Source organism: Emydura macquarii, unplaced genomic scaffold (genome assembly GCF_026122565.2).
Source record: "Emydura macquarii macquarii isolate MOO-44397 ecotype Brisbane River unplaced genomic scaffold, CSIRO-AGI_Emac_v2 contig_1348, whole genome shotgun sequence".
NCBI lineage: Eukaryota > Metazoa > Chordata > Testudines > Chelidae > Emydura > Emydura macquarii.
The window spans coordinates 7,285,947-7,313,823 of record NW_027131485.1 but is presented as its reverse complement, the minus strand read 5'-3'; the positions used below and the strand labels follow the sequence as shown (position 1 = coordinate 7,313,823).

Genomic DNA, 27,877 nt, shown 5'->3' with positions numbered 1-27,877 from the left:
CGGCGACCTAGACGACCATGGGGTGAACTCTGCCTTGCGGTCAGAGGATTCTGGTGGGGAAGCTACCCTAGGTGGGTCTTGAGGTGAGCTCTGTGCCTTGCAGTCAGGGGATTGATAGAGGAAGCTCGCTGCCTCAAACACACAGAAAAACTCACAAAGGGGGAGCTTGTCACAATTTTTTTTAAACGTTCCCTTTAGTTTTTGTAGTAGTTTATGTTTAACACAGTACTGGACTGTATTGGCTTTTTTATTTTATTTTCCATCCCTGCTGCTGCCTGACTGCATAGTTCTGGTTCCAGCTGAGGTATGGGGTTGATGGCTCTGTTTGTTACTCTGGTGTTCGTAACTGATGTTCTACTGTAATATACTTTTTGTAAACTGTTTGATTTAGCATAGCATGACATTCTCATTAGAAACTAGCACTATGCAACATCAGTAAAATACATTTAAATGGATTCAGATCTGGCTAACTGATAGATCTCAAAAGGTAGCGCTCAATAGGGATGACTCCTCAAAGGGGGATGGTTCTGCAGGGATCGCTGCCAAGACCAATATTATTCAATATTTTCATCAATGATCTGCAACTAAATATAAAATCACTACTGATAAAGTTAGTGGATGACACAAAGATTGGAGGAGTGGTAAATAATGATGAGGACAGATTATCTGGATTGCTTGGTAAGGTGGGTCCATTAAAACAAAATGTTTTAATAAATCCAAATGCAAAGTTACACATCCATGAACAAGGAATCCAGGCCATTCATACAAAAGGTGGGACAGTATCCTGAAAAGGAGTGACAAATGGATTTAGGGGGCAGAGTGTACAATTTAACTGAACATGAGCTCCCAGTGCAATGCTGTGGCAAAAAGGGCAAATGCAATCCCTGGATAACAACAGGAGTAGGGAGGTGATTTTTTTCTCTATTTGGTGAGACTGATACTGGATACAACATATAATTCTGATAGCTCACATTTTAAAAATAATTTTGAAAAATTGGGGAGGGTACAGTAAAGCACAACAAAAATGATTCATACTGGAAAAAATACTTTACAGTGAAAGACTTAAAAGAACCCTATCTGTTTTATCAAAAAGAAGATTGAGAGATTACTTGATTAGTGTGTAAGTGCCTTTTCACCAGAAGATATCAAGTAGGTAAGAGCATTTTCATCTAGTAGAGAAAAGACTGGGTGCCTCCCTTTCTGGACAATATTCTTTGGACCAACACAAGTTACTTGTTGCATAAGCTTTTTGAGGCAGAGACTTTTTGCTCTCTGTTTGGACGGTTTCTACCACAATGGGCTCCTTAGCACTATAGTTATACAAACAATACTGGTCTCAATGCAGGGGTAAATAAGTGAAATGTAATAGCCTGTGGTATACAAGAGTTCAGACTAGTCCAGCGGTTCCCAACCTGTGGGCCGCGGATCCTGAGGCTACTACAGGGGGTCCGCGGAATAGAAAAATATTAACATCCTCACCAAGGAAATGTACAATTTCAAATAAAAAATAATTTCATATAGTTTCTAAAAACCTAGTACTGTAATTTATGTTACAAGAATGTTTATATAGTATTATTTTTAATTATTGTTATTTTGATCTGTGGTACCAGGGTGTGATGGATTCACATCACACACCCCCTCGTACATACAAGGCAGCTCAGTAGTGAAGGTAGCGGAAAGTATTAAAAATGGATCGGTGGATTAAAACAGGCATGCTAAAAAGGAAAGAAACTGCAAATGAACAAAGTGACAGTGGAACATCAAATGAAATTTTGCAACACAAGCAAACTAAACAAAAAATCCAGAAATACAGTGATAGGTACTTAGAATTGGGATTCACATGGACCTGGTACTGAAGAGGAGCCACAACCATTGTGCAGTCTATGTTATGAAGTGCTATCAAATGAAAGCTTAAAACCAACCAATGTTCGTCAGCACTTAGAAACAAAACATAGTGAGTATGTATGTAAGCCAGTTGAAATTTTTGACAACAAATTTAGAGAATTCAAGGAAAGCAAGAAAATAATGCAGTGTAAAGCCACAGGCAGTGATAATGCAAAAGCTATGGAAGCTTCTTATCGGGTGGCTTTACTCATAGCAAAGACAGGAAAGCCGCACATAATTGGAGAAGAGATATTATTACCAGCAGCAAAGGAAATGGTGAGTATCATGCTAGGAGAGAAGGCTTGCAAGCAAATGAGTGTAATTGCGCTGTCACATAACACAGTTTAATGCAGAATTGGAGAGATGGCCCAGAACATTAAGGAACAGCTGATAACGAGAATACAGAAAAGTCGCTTCCACTTACATTGCAAACGTTTCAAACCTCACATTCATCAGGTATAAATTCAGTGGAGAGGTGAATGAAGACTTTCTCTTTTGCAAATCATTGCCTACACGTGCAACTGCAGAGGCTATTTTTGCATTTTTGAATAATTTCATACAAGAGAATGATACTGGTCAAAATGTGTTGGAATTAGCACTGACAGGGCTTGTGCTATGACAGGCCAACACGGTGGAGTTGTTACTTGTGTTAAAGCTGTGGCACTGTTAGCAAAATCCATCCACTGTAGCATCCACAGGGAGGCGCTAGCTACAAAGAAAATGCCTGCTGACCTGAAGACTGTTTTGGAGGAATGTGTGAAAACAGTCAATTTCATCATGGCCTGTCCTTTGAATTCAAGAATATTTGCAGCTCTATGTGATGAGATGAGCAGTGATCACCGTCAATTGCTTCTGCATTCTGAAGTCCGCTGGCTCTTTAGAGGAAAGGTACTCACACACCTGTTTGAGTTGCACCATGAAGTGAGGATTTTCTACTTGACTTTGTTTGTTTTCACATTGCTTCAGTGATTTTCCTTGGTTAGCTAAGTTGGCATACTTGGCAGATGTTTTCAGCCACCTAAATAGGCTTAACCTAAGCCTACAGGGAAAAGCCGTGACTCTATTCCAAGTTCAGGACAAAATAGAAGCTGTGATCAAAAAATTAGATCTGTGGTCCTATCGACTTGAGCAACTGACCTATTCATTTCCAAATCTTTCAGATTTTTTGGTCACATTGGAAATGCAGCTTCCAGACAAAGTAAAATGTTACATTATGAAACACCCGCAAAACCTCAAAGTACAGCTGCACGAGCACCGTCCTTTTCCCCGAGTTAAAAAATGATTGGAATAGAAACCCCTTTGTGAATTTTGATGACATGCTCAAAAATCTGACATTGAAAGACCAAGACAGCCTAACAGAACTTTCATGTGACAACTCTTTAAAGCTAGTCTTTACACAAACATAAGTGACTGACTTCTGGCTATACGTTGGTTCTGAATATCCAGAACTGTCTGACAAAGCAGCAAAGTACCTGATGCCTTTTGCTGCAACATATGTTTGTGAAAGTGGATTTTCCGCGCATGTTGCATTAAAATCAAAGTGCCAAAGTAGGCTGGATGTAGAATCAGATTTAAGGCTAAAATTGTCATCGCTCCAACCTGACATGTCTTTGAAGTCAGCAAAACAGCGCCAGCCATCTCATTAAGTAAGTTATTCAATATAAATACATTCTCTCACATGTACTGCTATGCTCTACAAATGTATTTGTTGAGGTGATGAATAAGAATTTTACATAATTTATGGTTGTGTACATTACTAATTATTACTGAGTGCATATCATCTCTTGGTTATTACGTTAGATTTCCATAAAAAATGGCGTGTAAAAAACAACTCGTACCACGTAGTGGTTTGTGAAACATTTGGAGGTTGAAAAGGGGTCCACACTCTCAAAGGTTGGGAATCACTGGACTAGGCCTAATACAGTAGTCCCTTCTGGCCTTAAACTCTGTGAAATCTCTAATTGTTTTTGAAACAGCAGGAAAAGAAATTGAAAGAAACTGTGACAGCAAAGGGTACTGAGCAAGCAGAAAGCCTTATAAAACAGGGTTACTTACCAGTAACTGTTGTTCTTCGAGATGTGTTGCTCATTTCCATTCCATTATAGGTGTGTGCGTGCCCCCATGCAGATTCCCAGAACTTTTTTCCCCTTAGCAAGCCCCATAGGGTTGGCTGAGGCGCCCCCTGGAGTACTGCGCTCATGCCACGGTACATAGGGCGCCGCCGACCCCACGGGCCCCCAGTTCCTTCTTTCCGACCGTTGACAGTTGCTGGAACGTTTGCCTCTTGCCTAGCAAGTAGCATCCCCTTTGTTCTGATTGCTGTCATTACAGACTGTTTACTGTTAAAGTAGTGTTAAGTAGTTGTAGTTAGTAGTTTAGATAGATAGATAGGAAACCCTCAGGGGTTTTTCTTCAGGTTGGGCCACGCCTGGCTCAACTGGCTTCAAAGCCTGCACCGCCTGTGCCAAGGCTTTCCCCATGAGTGACCCTCAAAATCGCTGCCTCTGATACCTCGGAGAGCAGCACCGCAAGGACAAATGTAAAATCTGTAAAGCCTTCAAGCCCCACACCCAAAAGGAGAGAGATGCGCGGCTGAAGGCTATCCTTATGGAGTCTGCACTCCGACCGGACTCCGAACCGGCGCATTCCCCCACGGCACCGAGCGTCTCGGTGTGGCGCGCTCCTTCGGCACTGACATCGTCAATCCAGGGTGCGGCACCAAAGTGCCGCAAGGATAAAGACACCACGCACCAAGACTCCCCCGTATCGCCACCCAGCCCGGGGGAATCAAGAGATGCCCCAGCCACGTGCCATCGAGATTACTCCGGCACCGGCATCTCCACGCAGGGAGCCTTCAGCTTGCCAAGGGAAAAAAAGTTCTGGCAATCTGTGCACGGGGTGCGCACATACCTATAATGGAATGGAATGAATATGAGCAATCACTTGAAGAGAGAATGGGAGACTACCACCACTGGGGCTGTAAATCAGATTAAAAAATACAAAAACTTAGCTGCCTAACCTCATGCCTGTGTGGCTCAAAAGCCAGTATGAGACTTAAGAGCTTGTCTGCACAAGGAAATTTACTTTCTTTATACTTTACTTGGTATAACTAGGCTGGTAAATTTCTCCAGGTAGACAAACCCTGAAAGGAAGTTTCTACCTTAGGGTTTTTGGGTTTTTTTATGATCTCTCCTTTTAATAGCATAAGTAGTATGATACCACTTCTAATGAGGTAGGGGAGTGGTTGTGTGTTTTGTTGAAACAGTCAGATTTGAGTTTTGAGGAATCAGTTTCTCTGGTTGCTATATTTTCTCATATGTAACTTTCTCGATCTTAGCTCTTTCTTGAGAAATGTAATGTACAACAGCAGCCTTCAAACTCACTAGTCTCCAGAGACATGAAAAAATGTAAGCAGATACTAAAGTTGTCTTTGTGACGGGGCTACCTACCTAGAGTACATTACAGGATTTAACCCTCTCACCCTCATTGCAGTAGTAATATTCCATTTGTCACAGTGGTATATTCACTTAGATCATGTGCTTGATATATGGTAGTACAAGTATATTGAGTAGAAGTGACTGTTTAAACCTCATCTTCCATTTTTTTTTTTAAATTGCACACTTCACTAAACATGTTAACAGCCATAAATTTATAAACACAAAAACTAAGCAATTTATTTCTTAAGACTCAGTGAGAAAGTAAGTTTGAGGCCAACAGAAGGGTTATGTGGGGAGAGAAAAAAAATCCTAAATTGAGCACGATAAGCCAATTACAGAACAGAGTGGGAAATAAACACCTTTAAGGGATGGGGGGAAAACATGGTAGAGAATGGTAGAATCAAGGATGTGAAGATAGTGTTACCCCTTGTGCAAAATGAGCATTTCTCTCTGAATTCATGTTTACTGAAATACCACAAATCTAGTTAGCTTGGTTTTTTTTGGTGGGTATTTAAAAAGGACACCTTCATGTTAAGAAAACAAAGTCACTATTTTCCCTGCTTCTGTACAGGTACCTAATTACTATTAAGAAACTTCCAGTTTTACTTTGCGTAGTTTTAGGCATTCATAAGATAACATGACACATGCTGTGAGAGGTGGAAGTGCAGGCACCTCCCCTCCCCCCCAATCCACAAACTCTGCAAGAGGGTATCATTAATATAGCAGCTCTGCCATTCTTGGGATCAAGAAGGTATCACTTTTTTGGAATCCTTCGTAGAGCTGTCTTATTCCATTCTCTGCAGGTGAACCACATCTTGGAAGAAAAGAATGAGATGGCTGTGTCCGCTTCGCTCCCTGAACCCCTCTTACAACTCTAGGGAGATGCTATCCTCACCTCCAGCCCCTTCTTAAGACTAGGGCCAAAAAGCAAATGGAGTGATGAAATAGTTATGTGGAGTGGATTGCTCTAAAAAAGTGAAAAGGCCATTCTCCAAGCTCTTCTACAGAAGGTGATGCAATAAGTTAAGTAGTTGGGGGGGTTGTATCTACTCTTATGATACCAAAATATCTCTCTTTCCCAACAAAGGTATTTTTCTTTCCAAATTGCCCTTATAGTTTGGTGGTAGCGTGCACAAAAATGAATGCCAGGTACAGTTACTGCAAAACAAAGGAAGTTACCTTATGCTCCCCTAAAATGATCTTTCACTATGGTCCTTCACCCAGTTTAAGCCACATGAAAGCATTCATAGTCAAGAGCCAGTGTAATCCCTTACAAGACTAGATTGTGTGGTAAAACACTTGAATTGTGTGTCAGCTGTCTGGAGACTCTGCAGCAAATTACTTTTTTTAAAAAAAGGGATAGTTTTTATTGAATATGAATGCTGCAGTATTACTTATACCATTTAACATCTTTTTTTTTTTAAACACCCCCCAAATTTAATCTTCACTATGCTATAGAATTGTGTATTTCATTCACATTATGAAAATTGGGAGGAGAAAAGCTGGAGGACTGGTAGCATGAGAGAACAGAGATTTTTAGCATCTGGGAAGCCATTAGAGGCTATTTGGAATTGTGGACTGCTGAGTTTTTCTACAGAGATCTTTAGAAGTGAGCTAGTTAACACTGGGGTACATTTTTCAAAATTGATTAAGATGGAAAACTTTGTCTCTCTCAAAGCTACTATTTCAGGCTGCTTACAGGCTTAAACTATTAACCCTACATCATTTTACATTTAAAAGGTTCTCTGCAGCCATGGAGTCTAAGGAAAATTCTACATCATGGAGTATAACTGTTCATTATATGGGGAACCCAAAATTAGCTAAGTGTCAGCTTTGAGACATTAATGCTTCATTTTTCCCAGCAGTTTCTATCGTTGTAGAGTTCAAAACTTGTATTTTTTGTTGGTTTGGCCTGCTTTGTCGCTTTCATATATGCTCTTTTCCCACAGATTTATTTACAGCTCCTGAAAATTGACATAGCTTTTGTAGCAGCAGCTGCTTATGACTGACTATGAGAAGCAATAGTGGAAGGAATTCCATCTGCTGCAGAGAAAAGACAGTACAGTCTCTTCTGCTCCCATGACATTCCAGGCTTCTCAGCAGCATAGGCACTACTTCTCAGATTGAATAAGCAGCAGTTAGACTGACAAGCTTTACTCTTTAGAAAAAAATTAAAAATATGAAAGCTTACTATCTATCTTTCAGACCTTCATTAAAACGAGTGCAGTAATTCAGTAGGAGAGACTATTCTTTAAGATAGTTGCCTATGCCCATAGATCTGTGAGGTGGAAGTATGGTCAGATCTCTACTCTACACCCTGGCAAAGATCAGATACATTGTGAACACACACCAGGAATGTGCAAAAGAGCAACTTTTCAATGTGGTTCTTTCAGTCTATATTTTAAACTAAAGGGTAATACCATTTTTCTGTTTTACAGTTAAGACAAACAATGATAGATCATTTTAAAACAATGTTCAAAGGGTTCTAAAATACCTTAATATGTTAACACATCTTTCAGCTTTTTACTTAAAGAAACAGAAGTACAGTTTTTAAAACTGAAGTCATAACTAAGACGACAGGCTTATTTACAAAAGACAGATACATCTACCTTTAAAGTGATTTTGTATGGACAAGACAAATACATAAAACCAAATACATTACATGGCTCCATGACTACAGCAGTTTTCAAAATAATTGACTGTTAGGGTACATATACCCTAGCCCACTTTCTACATAGTTTCAGTGCAATGAGTTGACAGTTATAATACAGCTAGTGACTAAATTCAAATTTAACTGTTGAGGAGCCCTATTAGGCAGAAATAAACCATGGTTTATTCAACTGACTAAGATACCCAACAGAAAAAAATAAATACAATTTTAGCTTGGTCACAGATTTATTTTCAGCCATAATTCTGTCCAAGTGACTGCAGAAAGAGCAGAATTGGAATGAAGAATGTTAATTGGTCTCTTACCACTAGAATCAGTAGTAAAAGTCTCCACACCAGAGCACATACTTGGCTACTTTCTGTACCCATAGATCAGTAGCTTCCTGATGGTGGGGCAACACTACTAACTTCATTTCATACATTACAAAAGTGCCAGTTCTTATGTTTTAGTACTTGCTTAAGGGACTTCCCACATGGTGTAGATGTTAAATAAATTCAGTGGAGCTCCACCCATCACATACAATGGGGATTTTCCATGTACGATCACCAGCAGGCTACAAAACTATGACTTCCAGTGCAAAAGTCAGACAAACTCAAAGCTGTTGTGAGAAGGGCATTTCTGCTGAATAGGGATCCAATTTTAAATTAAAGCCAATGAGCAAAATAACTGCTTCTATAACATTAAGTATACATGAATTCTAGAAACTGTTCCCAGGGACACCTTATGTTATAGATTAATTAGCAAGCGATGCTTCATTCATTTTTCTTCTCCTTTTGCTTGAGAAGTTTGTTAATCTCCCTTTTTGCCATTCCAACATACTTTGTAATGATTCCATGTTGGTTTAATCCAGGAAACAGCAACAAGAAACTCACTAAAATGAGATCAGATGGAACATAAATTACTTGACAGTATGTACTTTTTAAAAAAAAAAAAGTTCCTTTCATTATATAACCCCACATGCTCACTGAACCCTATATATTGCTTTTACTTTCAATGGAAATGGGGATAGAATTAGGTCCATCATAAGACAGTGAATTTCAAACACATTAGTAGTTAAGTGTGTGAACTTTCAGCTGTCACTCTTCTCTTCAGAAGAGGGGAAAATATTCTTGTTTGCATCCACTCTGCAAAGTATAAACACTTACCAATAAGGTAGGTGAGGAAGAGATTATGAACTTGCTGTCCTATCCAAGCAATCCCAGCAAGAGAGCAAAGCATGGTCATGAAGTACTAAGAATGAGAGAGAAAACATTGTTATTGAATGAAGTCCTGTCTGGGAGTTCTTACACAATTTTAATTCCCAAATTTAAAAAGGGAAAAGAACTTCCAAATACTTTAAGGTGGAAGTGCCCCTCTCCTTTCCCACAACCATACACACTATTGTTAAAAGTGCCACTTAAAATACTTGGTCTGAGATTGCAGACAAATATTCTCGTATTTTCAGTTTTCCAGTATATTAACTGTTCCCTTTTGTTTCCAAGTGTCTTTCACAGATGCGGGAGATAAACATTTACATGTAATTGCACTACCATAACAACTGATAAGGAAACTGGCAGGTGCAGCGTGTGAAGCTACTTTTAGGCCAAGATATTCTAAGGTGTGCCTATACTGACACACCTTAAAAGGAGTTGATTTTCAGATGGCAGGTACTTACTGAAAGTCGTATCTCAGATAGTCTCAGAAGCTGGGCTTCCCAAAAATTATTGTATTTGCCTTAATGTTCAGGTTAACTAGAGTTTGAGTTCAGAACATGGCCTTTACATTGAGAAGTGGTTTGAACCCTCACTGGGTAGATCCATAAAATTTGAGTTTCCTGCATTGTAAACCACCAGAATTACCAAATCTAAATACAAGCTGCCATTTTATAAAGAGATAAAATCCTTGTTTCAAGTATGAATAAATCAGAATCATAATTTAAGTAATGTTTTCAATCTCCTGTCCCCCAGTACATAAAAATCCCCAAGGGAGAGAAGGCAGTGCAAAGAGTACCATTTTAGGCTTTTCCTCCTTCAATGTGAAGAGACGTTTCCACCAGCCAATCATTCTGCGACGAGTTTTTACCAGGTTGCTGCAAATTTCATGGAATCTTTGCTGTTGTTCTGTGGTCCTTTTTGAAAAGGAATTTTTTAAAATAAATGTACTATGTGAAATATTTTAAGCATAAGATACCATCCAAAGGCAAATTTAAAGTTCATGATGTAAAATTCATTGCTCTTTCAGTAAAACCAAAGAACATACAGAGATCTTAACAATGATGTTAAAGTTATTTACACTGAAGCCTGGTCTTAATTTCGTTTACTTTTACATTTAATTAAATTACTGCCCATTTTATACAGCACCTTGCATTTATCAATTGATTGCCTACTTTGAACTTGCTTTAGAATTCACTGTACACTGAATCTCTCCTAAATTGTGTACTAATCTTTCAAGGGCAATTAATTCAAAAGGCTTGAATAATGCTACATTAGAGAATGCACAAGAGATGCACACCACTACTTAAGTTTTATCTGTTACCAGATCTGGCTACATTAGCTCATACTTGCATAATTTTTTTTTTTTTTAAACAGCCATATGGTTTTATCATGACATTAACCATTTCTCCCACTTTAGATTTTGTTTTTTTAGTTTAACATGTAATTCTCTATGTTTTCCTTCCAATGGAGTTCAGGTTATTGTTACCTCTTTCTGTAAAAGTTCACTTCTCTTACCTAAGTTGAAGTGTTTATTTCCCACCCATGTTTCTGCTCTAGGTCCCTGTATATTAGTTTCTTCATCCTTATTTATGAATAGAATTACTCGTCCATTTTAGTATCTACAATTTTCATCCATGTGCTGTAAATTCCCCTTTCTAGATTTTTAGTTAGGCCATATCCAACACCAATTATTCCCTGTGCAAGTTTGAATTGTTAAGACGTGAAGTGTTAACTTTTAAAGAATAAAGTTAGTAGTCAGGCAACATCTTAAAGCAGATTAAGGCAACATTCCCATCTTTAAAGACAGCTTTAAGTGGAAGGAGGTATAGTTGCTGTACCCCACCTTTCCCATCCTCTAAAATAAAGTGAAGCTGGATTTCCTAGTAATGGACTCACTCTAACATCTTTTGGTTAGTAGATGATAAGCACCTGACCCTTACATGTTATGGTATACACAACTGACCTGATATTAGATACTCAACTGCTCATTTTGACAATGTTCATTTTTATAAATAGGTGAACTAAGAGCGGTTTATTTCTCTAGTTTTGATTTTACATACCATTTATTAGAGCCAAAAATTCTGGGAGCAAGGGCAGGAACAAGATAGTCAGCCAGACACAGGAACATGACAAAACAAGAGACACCTGAAAGAACAGAAGGGTCCAGGTAGTAGATCATCCTGTAAAGAAAAGGCAATGTAAATTGCTTGCTTCTGAATTTCTGAACATTCAGTTAGTCTACATCTTTAAATTGGTGCATTTAAAGGGATGTTGTCTGAGTTCAACACAATTTAAATTTAAACAAATTTAATAAATGAGGGGGGGAGGTGTGTTGGTTTATGAAACACTTCACTATTCCCCTGCAGTACCCTCCATTGAAATATCGCTGCACTGAATACAAGTGAAGAGAATGACTACAAAAATGAAACTACTTCCATTATCCACTCTAAGCTAAGGGAAATGCAATAATAATGACATAAGTACTGAAAAGTATACCAGTTCTTTAGTTTTCAGGTAGTAGCCAAGTGATGATTGTACTTACGATGACAAGCAACCTTTAAACAATCATGTACATGCCAAACTAGTTAACACTAAAACCTGCAGCAAGACTTTGCAGATTGTTTAGCAATACAAAATGTTTACACACTTTCAGGAAGTTACTTCACTTATACCTCTGATTCGATAAAGATGTCATCTTAAGAATAGTCAGTCACTCTTGATTTTCAGTTCCCTAGCACAATGGATGCACAGCACCATCCTGAGGGCAGCAGGTTGGGGATACCTTCCCCACCCAAAGTGTTGGTGCACCAAGGAGCTTTTATGAAAACACAAGCCATGGTAGGTGCTAGCTCAAGATGCAAGAAACTGGTAGTACTCTACCCCTACAAAAGTCTGAGTTATTTTCCCAAGTACAAAAGAATAAATATGCACACATTTGTTCTCCATGTTCACTAAAGGTAGGACAAGAAGTAATCAGCATAATCTGCAGCAAGGAAGATTTATGTTGGACATTAAGAAAAACTTTAGGATAATTAAGTACTGGAATAGGTTACCAAGGGAAGTTATAAAATTCCAGTCACTGGAAATTTTTAAGAACTGGTTAGACAAACCCATGTCAGGAATGGTCTAGGTATACTTGGTCCTGCCCTCAGCACTGAGGGCTGGACTAGATGACCTCAAGGTCTGTCCCAGCTTTGTATTTCTAGGATTCTAGATGAAATGGTAGAACTTCCTAGTTCAGATGCAGTTATATTTGTATAAAGATAATTCTATCAGAATAGCTTTTTACCCCACTATGGGGAATCAAGAACTGTTTTTATACCAGCCTCAGGAGCCTTTTTGCCCACAATGGGGCCTGGTTGCCTCAGACACAGGTCCTCAGTATTGTTTGGAGAAGCATCATGAGTAGGTTTACAAATAACTCTAGACACTGCTCTCTCCTCCCCACTCCAAGAGAATGCTCTCTTGGCCAGCTTCCTGACAGTTACGAAAGCCTCCAGGGGATACAAGTCTTCTATGAGGTATGTCATCTTGAGTACTCAAATGTTATAACATCTGTAGGCACATGTCTGACACCCCTGCACTCCATGCCTAACCCCATGGCACAAAATAGAATGAATCTGTTCATCAGCGAGGTACATCATTCTGCCCCATCTTTTGAGAGTTTGAGACAGTGACATTCTAAGAAAACAAGCAGTCTGAAATTGATCGAACTTTAAGTACAAAGATCTGAAGTGCTTTGACAATAGCACTAAATTACTGGTGACACAAAGGTCTGAAGCACAGCAGCAAGATTCCTCTGAGGTTTTTGGGATTACATAATCAGAGCTGCCACTAGTCTCTGTGCGTGCAATGTGGCTTGTGCTCCTTCCTGTTACCAATGCTCTCAGAAAGATTAATCTTTAGAAATTGGGGAGTTCCACTTTACTTGCATAAAGAGAGATTTTGAAATAAGAATCCTGCACAGGTGCATCTTTAGAAATGTAAAGACTTGCTACATTTCACTACATTTTTGCTATCTGAAGATGTGAGCGCAACATCCTCTGATCACTTACAGAAAAGCAAACGAAATACCACCCATCAATACAAGTGGAAACCAGGCTCTCTCCCAACGAAGGATTTTGTCAGATACCAGAATTACTTCTCCCCATCCTTGCAACTGTTCTTCCAAACTGGCAGTCTCTGCAGCCTGCATTTAAAAAACAAAACAAAACAAAACAAAAAAAACACTTTATCACTCATTAGGAAACTAAATAATTTTTGCATGTAAAGTGCTTATTATATATATAAAAATTATATTAAATAAGGACCTTGGGCGGTATAGCCACTCTAAACTAAGTTTTTTATTAAGATACAACATATGGTTAAGTTACTTTTTTCACTTAGAAAAACATTTTTATATCACAATTCTCCTCAGTCAGTTCCAAAACAGTAAGGGATAAAACTATACACACTCAGTTTCAATCAAAACAGCGAGACTGAGATTTTCCCAGCAGCTGGCTAGAAAATAAAAAATTCTCAGATTTCAATGTTTTTGTTCCAAACTAAAATAAAAGCAAGACCTTTCTCCTCCCCAATACATATTTCTGAAATAATCAATAGCCTAGTGCTTAGGACACTCACCTGATGAGGGAGACCCAGTGTGAATCATGCAGAGCAGGGACTTGTTGAATATGGGTCTCCCACAACCCAAGAGAGTGCCATAACCAGGGTTATTGGCTATTCTGGAGGGCAAGGTCTCTGATTTTGACTAGAACTTCAGTTCTGGACTTAAGAAACCTTCCTGATGAAAGTTGTATCAGAATGATACATTTCAATATTTTCCAACAAAAAAGTTCATCTAAAAGTTTTATAAGTATAACATCATTTTTCTCAAGTTTGTAAACAGCACAACAAAAACACAATGAAACCATCACTAGGCCTTTTTTATTATTCAAATTACAAGAAACAAGTAAGTATATAATAAATGATGTCTTAATATATTTTGATATGCTGTTGAGCTACTGTCAATGGCTTGACTATCTTGCCTAATTTTTGTTTGATGTTCCTGTTAATTCTTATTTGGATTATTGCTGTGTGAGAGCCAAAGTTCACTTTGCTTCCTTTTTTTTTAAATGAAAAAAATTCAGTAAGATACAAGACATTTTGATTAGCTCTCAGAAAATTTTTTAAAAGTGCCATTGATGAGAAAAAGGGTGTGTGTTTATGTATAAGTAAAAGGGGCAGGAGGCTCAGAAGGAAGGGGCAGAGAAGTGAGGGAGTCTTGGCTTTACCTGGGCATCAGATAGCTTCTACTCCAGGTGGCCTCTAGCTCCTCAGCAGCTGCAGCTCCCTCCCAAGCAGAGTCCTATCAAACCTACAATCCTGGGCAAACTGCACAGGGACTCCCACCCAGTGTTAGGAGGCTGCTCAAATTGCAGTTAACCAGTTCAGCTGCAGAAGAGCCATGTGGCTCTCCTTAGTCTCACAACTGCCTTTTATCCACCAGACAGTTTGGCCCAACCGATATCCCCCTGCCACCACTCCTCTCCCACCCCCAAACACACATGTGCACACACTTCCCTGGGAAGACAGGAGGAAATCTTCAATGTGCCCCAGGCCTCCTAGTCCTGTAGGTCCCAATCTGCAGCCTCTGCAGGGCAGGGAGTGCAGAAGGAGCTTACTCTGCCATGGCTTTATTTGGGACAGCACTTTTATCTCACCAATCTCCACAGCTGTGTGTTTTGCAGCTATTATGAACCAGCCCTGTATTTGTGTCTCTTTTTGAAGATGAGCTCTGATAGTGTTATATGAAACTTTGCAGGTTCACCTCAACAGCTCAAGTTGTGCAGCTTGATGGAAAATGAAAGTTAGCAGAGCCAAAAAAAAATAAAAAAATCACCCACTCATGTGACAGCATACAGTGCCCATCCACACATCCACTGCGTACACCACTAAACCAAGCTATTATGCCAGTATGATTAGCAAGTCATTCACCATTATGGCTCAAAGCACGCAAGTGCATTTTGCTTCCCAAGCATTTTCTAAAGTGCTGCAGTGCAGGTGATGATTGTACATGAAACATTTTCTCTCTCTCTCTTTTTTTTTTTTTTTTTTTAAAAAGGAGCTTTTGGGATGTCACTTCCAAGAAGATCCTATACCACAGAGTTTGGGAACCCTCTGCTCTAGTACTAATAATGACAAATGGGTTAGTCACTCTGGTTAAAATATCAGACTTCAAGACTAGAGGATTCCTCTGCCATGAGGTTGTATATTGACTGACAGTAAATTCAAATTGCCTATTGTTTCAGTTCTCTTCTCAGAAGTGAATGAGAATATTTTTCCAGTTTTGTTTTAGTTTGTGCATTTAGCAGCACCTATATTAGTCAGTTTCACTACTTCCTCCTATATTTTCAAGAAGTAATTTTTCCTCTTTTCAACTTACACTGTAAAAATTCCAAATGGATAAGTCTTAAAATATAGGTATAAAACACACATGCCCAAGGGAGTATCCATAATTATTTCTCAGTTTTGTTGTTTAAATTTTAAACTGCATGATTTCTAGTTACCATCTCTTTAATAGATGTTTAGAGGAAGGTCTCAAAATGAGGACTGTCAACTCAAAGTCAGGCAAACTGCAGGGCCACAGTGCCTACCAGAATTGATTGGTTTTACTCTACTATCAAAGTTTTACTTTCTCATGTTCCACTCCCACTGCCTCCTTTCCACTACACTTCCTCAAAATTATAGTTTAGCATTCTCTTTAGTGCTCTCACCATAATATTAGCATGCCTCACCTTTCATTCAGTGTTGTAACTGAACTAATCCTTCCCCTGTTCTCCTGCTATCACCTACCCCTCATCTTCACTTCTTCCACTCTTAGCTTTGCAGCTGTACATATAATCCCTCCCTTAACATTAAACTGTCCTACTGACCACCCAGCACCTCCTGGTGTCCTCTTACAGTCGTCAAACACCGAGTCACACCCAGAATACACTGAACTGTGAACAACCCTCAAGAGAGGCTCGGTGATGACAACAAGGCAGGTAGCTTCTCCCAGAGAGTTTACAAGCTAAGAAAACAAGCCTGTGTGCATTGCCCTCGTAAACCCTACAGAAAAAAAAACTGGTTTTAAAACTGCACACAGGGCGGGGCCAATTACAAAAGGTCCAGGCCTCGTGCGTGGCGTTTGTTTATTGCGGAGGAGGAAAGCGCTGGGCTCATTTCTGTCCCCTCTATTAGCGAGGCAGTTGCTAGCACCACAAAGCTGCCCGGCGCATTCAGCCTTTCTGCGGGCAGTGACCAAAGGATCCCCCAAAGGATGCGGAGGCCTTCGGCCACCGGTGCTTAGATGGGCAGAGGGGTCTTTAGACGGACTAAGGGGGTCAGCGAGGGCGGGGAAGACAGGCACACGGAAGCTGACGGCTGCCCACCTCTCCGAGCCCACGCCCTCTGCCCGCTCGGCCAGCGCCCACGGGACAGCCGCGGCCTGCTGCCAAAGGACTCTGTCCCCACCGCAGAGAGCCCCGCCTCTGTCCGCGAAAGGGTCCCACCCAGCCCCCAACACCCTTTCCGTGGGCAGGCCCGGCCACCCGCACAAGGGTAGGCCGAGACCCCGTCACTGCGGGATGCGCGGGGGAGCAGTTTCGCTGGTCACTTGCTCGCCTCGCCCGGCTGGGGGCTGAAGATGGGGGGTGGAGGGGAGAAACAGCCCCACGTCCACCTCCCGTCCCTCCCCGCGAGCCCAGACCGCGCCCGGGGAACAGAGAGAAGGACGGCGCAAGGAGCCGCGGATGCTCACGCCCCCTTGCGGGGCCCCGTGCACCCCAGCCCCACCAGGCCAGGCCGCCCGCAGGACCTGCTCACCAGCTGGTTAGCGCTCCGATTGTCTCCCTCCGCCATTTTGTGCGCGTCCGTGGGGCGCTCACGCTGCGGCAGCCGCTACTGCTTCTCCACCGCCTCCTCTCTGGCCGCGCCCCCCCTCTCGCTGCACGGCAGCCGTCAAACAGCGCAGCACTGCGCAGCCACCAGCCTCCGTCGTCCGCCTCCGACCTGCGGCTGGGAAGCACCACCTCGTGCCCAGGATAGGGGCTACGGGCGCGGACCAGGGGGATGCGGCAGCCGCGCCCGGGGAGGGAGGAGCTGCTGGCTCCCGCCAAGGTGATTGGCCGACTCAAACGCAAGGTCCGGCCAATCCCAGAGCGCCCTCTCCGCCCAACTACAACGGCAGTCTGCTGGATGGCAGTTGTTGTTTGAATACAAACAGCGACCAATCAGGGAGCGGCTTCCCCTCTCCTTATCTCCTCGGGGGAGCAGTTAAGTAGCCGCTCGCTAGTGTCGCCCCCCCCAGTCTCCCTCTCCTGTCCATTTTTGTCTTGCTGGGGGTAAAATGGGAAGATTTCCTCACAGGCGCCCCACATTTCGGGGGGCGGGGGGAGATACTCCGACATTCACAGCCGCCCTCCCCCCATCTACGGAGGAGAGACCCCTCCCCCCCATTCACAGCTGCCCTCCAGCGTTGCAGCTGACGTGGGTGCCTGCCCCAGTAGTTACACGGCAGAACATTTGGGGGCCATCCACGAGGCCCAGCCCAGCCCCCTTCCCCCCGAAGGGGCAGGGAGGGAGTTCAAGGCAAGCTCCCAGCCCAGTTCTACCCCTAGCTCTGCTCCTAGCCCTGGGTGGCCACACCCGCCGCAGCGCTGGCCCCAGCCTTAGTCCCCAACTGCAGCTCTGGCTGGGACCACGGCTGCAGGCTCCCCCCATGGCTCCTGAGGGGGTGCACTACGCACCCGTTTGGGGGAGGGGGGAGAGAACCAAAAAAGTTTAGGGACCACTGTCCTAGAAGGTGGGGTGGGCTGTGGGCCTGTGCTTACCAAAAGCGACTCATGCACAAAGAAAAGCAGGAGCAGATGCAGAAGGGGGAAGTCGGCATTGTGGAATTAGCACAAAGCATGAGGGGGCTGGCTGACACTTGCTCCTGGGTAGGGCAGCCCCCTCGGGCACCTACACTGAAAACAACACATCCCTCAGGCTCCAGTGTTCAGTAAAGTGCATTGGGAGGTAGTGTGGACAGAGCCATTCCTGAACACCCTGCAGAGTTCAACCATAGCAGTCCCTCTGCTTTTAGCAAATAGAAAAGCAGCTATAGGCCATAGTGAAGTGGATGAAGCCAACATCCAGAAGGAAAGTCAACAGAGGAATAAACAAAATGGATATATAACCACAGAATAGTCTGAACTTAAACTTCAACCATTCAAAAACCATGAATTAGGCCTCCAAAAATCATCAGATTGATTGAGTAGTACCATATTGTATTCTTTTATGATGAGATTTGATGTTTGACTTAATCACTTGTCTCTAAGGAGGTGGGGCTTTATGCAAAAATTTTAACTTTCATTTAAAATTTTTTAAGCCTTCCTGATTTTGGAGAGAAGCTTGAAGTCATGAGCTGAGTGTATCCTAAAAACTCAGGCACCAGAAGGCAAATAAAGAGAGGGACTGATTACTTACCTTACAGTAACTATAGAACTTCAGGATGTGTTGTCTACATGAATTTTACTCTTAGTGCACACATGCCTAAGATTGAATTCTTTTAGTATGGGAACTGTGCCTATGCCCTAGATCAGTGGTTCTCAATAAGGGGATGACATACTGCTGGGGGTAGGTGGAGGTCTCCCAGGGTTATGTCAATTCATCTTAGAGCTCTGGCTCTCTGTAACCCCATAGCGCTCATGACTTCCACGTTGAAAAACCCTGCCCTACCATAATACAAGAATATTCTACACACAACCACTACATTTAAACAGTATGCTATATTATATCCAGTAACATAACCAGCATATATGAGTATTAGGCGTTTTATGTCAATTCCTCATGCATGCAAGCACAGTGCTCAGGTTGAAAGTGTTATGTGAAAATGGATAGATTTTTAAAACGAGGAGGTGGAAGTAGTGGTAGTGGTGACAGTGAGCTGAGATGCCACAATAAAAAACTTCTTCCACTTAGGCTTAAGTCAGTCTAGTTGAGGCTTTTATGCTTTAGAGCAAAATGTTCTGAACTTCAGCTGAACATGTTCTTTTAGTAGATGTTTGTTAGCCAGTTAGTATCCAGGGTATCAGATGTAACAACAATGCAGTGTCCAGTTGTAGGATCTGACTGTTGTTCTATGAAACTATGTTAGGCACAGCAAGCAAAGTGATTGGGGGGGGGCCTGCAGTGAGAGGTTCATCATGATCCTGTATTCAGCATCTTGCTTTAGTTTCCTCAGACTGTCAGTATCACAGGGACTGGGTGGAAGACAGAGTAGTCCTGGTACCCAAGGGATAAGACGGATTACTTACCTTGTAACTGTTGTTCTTCAAGATGTGTTGCTCATGTTGATTCCATTCTACATGTGTGCATGGTTACCGGAATATTTTTCTCTTAGCAGTATCTGTAGGGCTGGCACTAGTGGGTAATAGAATGGACATGAGCAACACATCTCAAAGCACAACAGTTACGAGGTAAGTAATCGTCTTTTCTTCTTCGAGTGCTTGCTCATGTCAATTCCCTTCTAGGTGACTCACAAGCAGTACCTTGGAGATGGGCCCAGAGTTCATAGATGAGCCATTCGCAGCACTGCTCTGCCGAAGCTGACATCATCCCATGCCTGTTGAACGATGGTGTAATGGGATGTGCACTGAAGACCAAGTAGCACCCCTACAGATGTCCTGTACAGGCACCTGTGCCACAAAGGCCACCAAGGAAGCTTGCACTCTGGTGGAATGGGCTGTGATGATCCCCAGCAGAGGCACGTTCGCCTGTTCATAACAAAACTTGATGCAGGAAGTTATCCAAGAGGAAATTCGCTGGGAAGAGACAGGTAAAGCCTTTCATCCTATCCACCACCCCAACAAAAAGTTGCGTGGTCTTCCAGAACAACTTAGTTCGTTCAATGTAGAATGCTAAAGCATGCCTAACATCAAGTGTGCGCCACCTCTGTTCCTCTTCCGAGCCATGCAGCTCGGGAAAAAACACTGAAATAAATATATCCTGGTTATAATGAAATTGCGACACTAATTTGGGTAAGAAAGCAGGGTGAGGCCGCAACTGGACCTTATCCTTATAGAAGATCGTGTATGGTGGTCCTGAGGTAAGTGCCCTAATCTCAGCTACCCTCCTCGCCAAGGTAATCACTACTAGAAAGGATACCTTCCAGGAGAGCAACAACAATGGACAGGTAGCTAAAGGCTCAAAGGGAGGCCCGTGAGCCTGGACAAAACTAGGTTCAGGTCCCAAAGGGATAGTAGGGCTTGAACTTGAGGATGGAGGCTCTGTACTCCTTTCAGGAACCTAACCATTACAGCGTGGAAAAAACTGATTTCCCTTTTATCAGAGGGTGAAATGTGGAGATGGCCGCCAGGTGAACCCTCAATGAAGCAATTGCTAGGCCTTGAAGCTTAAGGTGCAGCAAGTAATCAAAAAGAGCCTGAATTGATGACCATTCAGGCAGAAATCCTTGGGGTGCTGCCCAGCAAGGTACGAAGCCCAAGTGGAAGGTTTCTTGCTGCCCATCAGGATCTGCTGAACCTGTGATGAACATGCCTGTTGGTCAGGGTTCAGCCATTCAGTCTCCACACCACCATTTGCAGAGACTCCAGATCTGGGTGCAGGAGCTGACTCTGGTCCTGGGAGAGGAGATCGTGCCAACGGGGCAACTCTAGCAGGGGGGCGAGTGACAGTTCCAGCAGAGTACTGAACCAATGTTGTTGGGCCACGCCAGTGCAATCAGGATAATATCTGCCCTGTTTCTCTTGATCTCCAGTAGGACTCTGTGTAATAACGAGATGGGCGGGAATGCATACATCAGAGCTCCTGTCCACTGTAAGAGAAAGGCGTCTGGCAGCGACCCATCACCGAGCCCACAAATCGAACAGAACTGGTGACACTTGTTCAACTTGGACGCAAAAAGGTCCACTTGGGAAGAACCCCACCTCCGGAAAATCATACTGGCCAACCTTGGGTGGAGCGACCACTTGTGGCAGGGTAAAGAGGACTTGCTGAGGCGGTCTGCTGCATTGTTCTTGATGCCCAGGAGGTAGGAGGCTATGAGGTGAAAGTCGTGGCTCCCTGCAAGATTCCACAGACACACTGCCCCCCAGCTGAGGACCAGTGAGCAAGCCCCTCCCTCCTGTTGATATAGTACATTGCGGCAGTATTGTCCATCAGAACCCATACTACTTTGCCCAAGATGAAAGGAAGGAACACCCTGCAAGCTAGGCATATCGCCCTTAGCTCTCTTACATTTATGTGCATCTTCCGCTCTTCTTGCGACCAAATCCCCTGAGTGCTGTGGTTGGAGTTGATATGGGCCCCCCACCCCAAGTCCAAAGCGTCTGACACCAAAGTGATTGAGGGAGCTAGCTCCTTGAACGGCATACCCTGCATTACTGAGCGGGGTTCTTGACACCAGCCCAGTGAGGACAAGATGTGGGGAGGTATCGTGACCACTTGGTTCAGAGAGTGTCTGCTCGGGGCATACGTCGAGGCCAGCCATGTTTGGAATGGCCTTGGCCCTAGGCATGTGAACTTCAGCATGTACGTGCAAGCCGCCATATGGCCCAGCAGCTGCAGGCAAGTCCTGGCTGTTGTGAGGGTACACACGTGAAGGCGTGTAATAAGGCCAGACATGGCTTTGAAACAGGGCTGGGGTAGGAAAGCCTTGGCCTGGGCAGTCGAAAACCACTCCAATAAACTCTATCCTCTGTATCAACATCAACGTTGATTTTTGCTCGTTTATTAACAGGCCCAGATGGCAGCAGGTGATGCATATGAGGTCTAGACTGCTCCGGACCTGAGACTGGTACCTGTCTGATCAGCCAGTCATCCAGATGTGGGTAGATATGCATGCCCTGGTGCCTTAGGTGCGCAGCCACCGCTGCCATGCACTTTGTAAACACCCTTGGGGCAGAGAAGAGGCCAAAGGATAAAGCCATAAACTGGTAGAAGGAACAAGCCACCATGAAGTGGAGAAAACGTCTGTGGCCAGGAAAGATCGCAATATGGAAGTATGCGTCCTTTAGGTCGAGGGCGGCATACTAATCGCCTGGATCCAAGGAAGGGATGATGGAGCCTAGGGAGACCGTGCGGAACTTCAGTCTCGAGATATTTGTTGAGACAACACAGGTCTAGAATGGGCCTGAGACCCCCTTTCACCTTGGGGAGGAGGAAGCACTGGCAGTAAAACCCTTCCCCCCCATGTCTGGCGGAACTTCCTCTATAGCCCCCAGTCCAAGAAGACTCTCCACCTCCTGCACAAGAAGTTGCTCGTGAGAGGGGTTCCTGAAGAGTGACAGGGAGGGAGGGTTGTGAGGAGGGGGTGAAAGAGAACTGCAGGACATATCCCGCTGAAATGATGCCAAGGATCCAACGGTCTGATGTTATCCTGGCCTATTCGGATAGGAAGGGAGCGAGTCGGTTGAGGAATGGTCAGGAGGGAGGATCCTGCTCAGAGACTGGAACGTGTCCTTGGGTGCACCTTCAAAAGAATTAGCACTGACCATTTGAGTGCCTGGAAGGCCCCAGCTGGGTAGCTGAAGCAGAAGCTGCAGTCGATCGACACCTCCTAAACCCTCTATCTTTGTCCTTCCTTCTGCAGGGGGCAAAGAGTGGGTCTGGTACCCCTGCTGCTGTTGGGGATAGAACTGCCGCCTCAAGGCTTGAGGTGTATAAAGGCCCTAGGAGCGCAGCATGGCCCTTGAATCCTTCAGATTGTGAAGCTGAACATCAGTGTGGTCAGAAAACAAATCATTTCCGTCGAAGGAAAGGTCCTGTATGGACTGTTGAACTTCTTGGGAGAGACCAGAAGACTGCAACCGTGAACACTGGCGCATGCAGATAACAGAGGCCATAGATCTCCCAGCTGAATCCGCTGCATCCGAGGCTGCTTGCAGAGCAGTTCTGGCCACCATTCGACCTTCCTCTAGGATGGTGGAAAGTCCAGCGCCTGCTCCTGGGGCCTGCTCCTGGGGCAAGGTCTCCCCAAAGTCTCCCCAAAGTGCAAGGTTGTAATTGCACATGCCCAGTAGTGCTTGCTGGTTTGCAATACGGAATGGTAGGCTCGCCATTGAATAAACTTTTCTCCTAAATAAGTCCAGCTTTTTGTTGTCCTTATTTTTGGGAATTGAGCTAGGCTGGCCCCACCAAGGAATCCGGAGAAGGGTGAGTGAACAAGTACTTGAAGCCCTTGGCAGGGACATAGTACTTTCTTTCCACCCTCTTTGAAGTCAATGGCAAGGAAGATGGCGTCTGCCACAGGGATTTAACCACTTTAAGCACCTCTTCGTGTACTGGCAGGGTGACCTGCACCGGCGCCACAGCTACCAGCACATTGAAGAAGTTATCCAAGGTCTCCCTGAGCTCCTCAGCCTCCAAGCCTAAATTCGAGGCCACCCTGTTAAGGAGCTCCTGATGGGCCCCAAAATCATCCAGAAGGTCAGACGGCCCTGTCGTGACCGCTTCGTCTGGAGACGATGATGACTGTGCTGGCACAGGAAGTGGCAACATCTCCTCCTGCTGCCAGGGAGCTGGCGCAGAAGTCCCCTTTTGGGGGTCGGAATCCTCTTCTGACGCCAAAACGTGAGCTCCCTCCAGGGCTACCAGCGCGGACTGCCTGCCAGGGGATCTGTAAGAGTACGGTTATGGTCCCGGGGCCACCGGAAACTCCCAGGGTCCCCAATACAGCCACTGCACTGGCCACTGGCCCTGAGGTCAACCAGGAGCTGATGGGCAGGGACCCCGCTCCTGTGCCTTTGGGGGATGGTGCTACCCATAGCAGGTGGTAACCTATCTGTCCTACCGTGAGGAAGGGGACTCGCTGCCCGATGACCATGTGAGGGGGCAATGGCTGGATCTATGATGAGGATCTATGCCTGGAGGATGAGTGGAACCAGTGCCGCGTTGAAGATGGGTGACCCAGTATCGGTTGATCTTCCATAGTTGAAAATTCCCACACTGGTGACTGGATTCTGCACCGTGTAGCAGCAAACTCCTCACTGCCAGGGAGCGTGAACAGTGCCGACTCCCATCCAGCAAACACCTACAAGATGTAGAGCAGGATCGGTGCCGTCCCTCCAAACGCGAAGCGCTCAGTGCCGCAGACAGGGACTGGTACCACGATGGCAACAGAGACAGTCTGTCGATGATGCTCAGTAACTGTGGAACATCTCAGAGATGGGGACCATAAACATGCTCTCGGGGACCTGTGCCGTGATGAGGACTCCCTCTGCGGTGACCTGGTCTGAGGGGATATATGCCGCTGTTCGGGGGAGCGGTGCAGCTCTTTAGAACAACCCATTGTGGGATCCCCCTACAGATCGGAGGCTTCTCCTTTGCCAGCACTGAGAGAGACTGAGGGGTAGGAGGCAGAGGCAGGGCACTGCCTGAAACACCTCCGATGTCGATGGCACTGCGATCTGGACAGGCCCCCTTCCACTCCCAGGAGTCGGGGTGGCTCTCTTGGTGAGCTCACACTCCTGTGTGGTGAGCTCCTCTCCTATTGTCCCTCAATTGGCTGGTCTAATATGGGTCCCACGCTTGACCTTGCATCCCTGGTTTTCTTCAATGCAGGGGAGCAGCCCGTCGGATCGCTATTTCTTCCTCGACAGAGAAGAGGAGGTGCGGTGCCGCAGCGGGTCCAGTGCCGGTGGGGCGCTCTGCACTGATGCGATGTTCGGCAGCGAGGTAGAGCGGGACGGCTCAGAGGCTGGTCTCAGCATTGCCTCCACGTGGATTTCCCTCTCTTTTTGAGTCCGTGGCCTGAATGTCTTACAGATCTTATACTTCTCCTTCTTGTGTGATTCCCCCCGACACTTTAGACAACTGTCATGGGGGTCACTAAGGAGGAAGGGTTTGCTGCAGGAGATGCAGGGCTTGAAACCTGGAGACCGGGTCATGCCCCGCTCCAGGGCAAAGGTCCCTAATGGGACAAAACTTAGCTTAACTACTATTTACAGCACTTAACTAACAATAACGATTCCAAAAATCTAACAAACTACTAGAGGGAACAATGGGAGCACTTGGGATAGCAAGCAGCACAGTTCCAGCTACCGTCACAGGTGGAAAGAAGGAATTGAGGGGGCGTAGGGCCGGTGGCGCCTGATATACCGCAGCATGTGCACAGGCTCCAAAGGGCACCAGAGCCAGCTCTACAGATACTACTAAGGGAAAAAGATTCTGGTAACATGCGCACACACCTAGAATGGAATCAACATGAGCAAGCACTCGAAGAAGAAAAGAAAGGCATTTCCAGGGAGCCTAGTCTGGAGCGGAACACTTGGCAATTTTTGCTCTGGTACCTGGTAAATAGGTCTAGTGATGGGTATCCCTAGATGGGTATCCTTGCAAAAGTTGCTCAGAAACACTGCGTCTTTTATCAAGTCCAGAACTGAATGGTTTCCTGACCAAGCAAAGATGACTTAGCTCCTTCTCGTCTGTTATCTGTCACCACTTGGATTTTGGATCCCTGGAATAGAAGTAGCTCCATTATGTACTCTGCCCCTCTCTCACTGTGGACTATAAAATTCAAGCTAGGCTGGGCCTACTTATAAAATTAAGCTACCAGATATTACTAATAAGAAGCATTTTGCAAAAGTATGGTGGCGGCTGGAATTCCTTTTTGAAAAGAAGCGATTGCTTCTTATTGCATCACAGGTGCTGTTTTTCTCCTCTAAGTATGTCATCAAGGTGCTTTTTCTATGATTAAGGGTCCCTCTTGACTGACCAGCCTCCCTAATGAAATTCTATTCTGTAATTAACTCATTTATACCTCATAGGCTTGGTAGCTTTGGAGGATACCTTATGATCCTATCTTCTGATGGGTGCCACCTCAAGTATCAATCTATTCTCAACTCAACAAACCCTAACCACTCTTTTGTTAGGAAAGGGTGGAACTTTGTGACAAACAAGTGCTGGAATGTTGATTAAACAAAATCCAGGTGGCTAACACCTTCTTAGAAACATGTAAGTCTTTCCCCTTTTGTTTTTGTTTAAACTTCCTTTGTTCTCTCTTGTAATTACCAAAAATGCTTTGAAAACACTGAATTTAAGAGTATAAAAAGGGAAACAATCCCACTAGCAAGTGCACCTCGCCTTCAAGACTGAGAAATCATTCCAGAAACAGAACTGTCATCTTGCCCAGCTTTTTTCTGGGACTATGGATCCAAGCTCTCAGAGAAGCTGTCAAGACTTGAAACCACCGCCTCTTTCATGCATTAGTGAGGAATATTGCTTTTGCAGCTAATATATACTGGACTTTTGGTTTGGGGGCTCATTTTATAAGTGTAGTAATTAAAGCCTTTGTCAATATCGAACGAGTGTCATGTCAATTCCTGAACGCACTGATATCAGATCCCAGTTGGTCAAGTAACACCCACCAGCACAAATCCAGATCCCACATCCACATCCTCTGGCACCTCCCTCCTCAGCTCTAGAGACATTTGCCTCAACGCTGGCCTTCCTTCCATCCCCACTTTCTCCACGTCCCACACCTGTCTCCGCCCCACTCATGCCACCATTCCTAAACTTATGCCCATCCTTCTTTTTCCCCTTCCTCCTCCTCTTCGCTTTCCATCTTTGGAAAATCCACTCCATCTCTAAAAAGATCTCAGTCATCCATGACCTCTTAATATCTCACTCCGCCCAGCTCCTGGCTCTCACAGTGATCCCTTTGTCTGCCTCTGCAGTTACCCTCATTCTTGCTCACTCCCTACCCTGGATCAGACCAGATGAGGATGTTGAGCTTCTCCTCCCCTCTTTCTGCCACTTCCAACCCCTTCCTCTTCCCTATCTTCCTCCTCTCTTGAGCAGAACTGCAGTTGACTTTCCTCTCCTTTCCCCCTTCCTTTTTACTGTCCCCATCAGCCTTCCTCTCTGATTTCAACTCCAGACTTGCTCTCCTTTCTCCTCTGTCTCTCTCACTCATCCTTGTTGATGACCCATTGGACCCCTTAGCTGCACATTTCCTCACTCGTACTCATTCAACCCACAGCCATGGTTCAACTCTCCCACTCATCAAAAGGGCTTGAACTTGGTTTTCACCAAGCTCTGCTCTCTCTGACCTCTGTTGCTGGGGCTCCGCTCTTTGACTTTCAGGTGGTCTTTTTCAACATCACCCATCAGCGCCCCCAACCTCATGTTCTATTACTCAGCCTTTCTGTGACTTCCACTCCATCAGCATTAAATTGTTTGCTCTCAGCCTTTTCCCTGACTCTTTTTCCTTTCTTCCTTTGATTTTCTCCGTGCTTCACTGACCTCCACACCTTGATTCTTTTGCCTCTCACCCCACCCCAGCACAAGATCTACCCTGCCAACCCTCAGCCCTGACTCATCCCCAACATCCACTTCCTCTGCTCTTGATCTCATGCTGCAGTGTCTCTCTGGTGGAAATCATGTGACCAAAGTGTCTTCTCCATTACAAATTAGTTTTCTCCTCTTTCAGCTCTCTCATTTTTCTACTAAGCAACTCTACTTCTCCAAATTCTCTGCCTTTTTTGCCACGTTTGACACATTCCTCAAACTCCCTGCTTCCATTTTTCTTTGTACAGGACCTCGCTGATTTCAAGTGTAAATTGGCAAAATACAATGTGATCCTTCTCCCCTCAGATCACCTTGAATTCCCTTACAACTCTCTCTTCCTCCTCAGTCACATACACAGAAGTTTCTCATCCGCTCTCTTCCTC

The 27,877-nt window shown here is 44.3% G+C and overlaps 1 protein-coding gene and 1 long non-coding RNA gene across 2 annotated transcripts; one reads left to right on the top strand and one right to left on the bottom strand.

Annotated features, from left to right (window-relative positions):
* The first annotated feature begins 52 nt into the window (after positions 1–52).
* On the top strand, positions 53–7,463 carry LOC137155076 (uncharacterized). The gene is made up of 3 exons (XR_010920346.1): positions 53–83; positions 6,125–6,331; positions 7,271–7,463. It is a non-coding gene; the product is annotated as an uncharacterized lncRNA (long non-coding RNA).
* Positions 7,464–7,690: 227 nt separating this feature from the next.
* On the bottom strand, positions 7,691–17,289 carry ARL6IP1 (ADP ribosylation factor like GTPase 6 interacting protein 1). The gene is made up of 6 exons (XM_067551049.1): positions 17,028–17,289; positions 13,238–13,371; positions 11,243–11,362; positions 9,979–10,096; positions 9,135–9,219; positions 7,691–8,860 (listed from the first exon to the last, which is right to left on the bottom strand). The coding sequence occupies exons 1-6, from the start codon at positions 17,061–17,063 to the stop codon at positions 8,742–8,744; spliced, it is 612 nt and encodes a 203-aa protein (XP_067407150.1). The 5' UTR covers positions 17,064–17,289; the 3' UTR covers positions 7,691–8,741.
* Between the last annotated feature and the right edge of the window lie 10,588 nt (positions 17,290–27,877).

Bases quoted from the DNA above. Each gene is read 5' to 3' on its own strand.
- ARL6IP1 (XM_067551049.1), bottom strand. From the start codon at position 17,063: ATGGCGGAGGGAGACAATCGGAGCGCTAACCAGCTG. The intron at 9,220-9,978 runs GTACTCTTTGCA...TCTCATTCTTAG, and splicing joins AGGAGGAAAAGCCTAAAATG to TACTTCATGACCATGCTTTG. The intron at 8,861-9,134 runs GTAAGTGTTTAT...ATCTCATTTTAG, and splicing joins CTTCCTCACCTACCTTATTG to TGAGTTTCTTGTTGCTGTTT.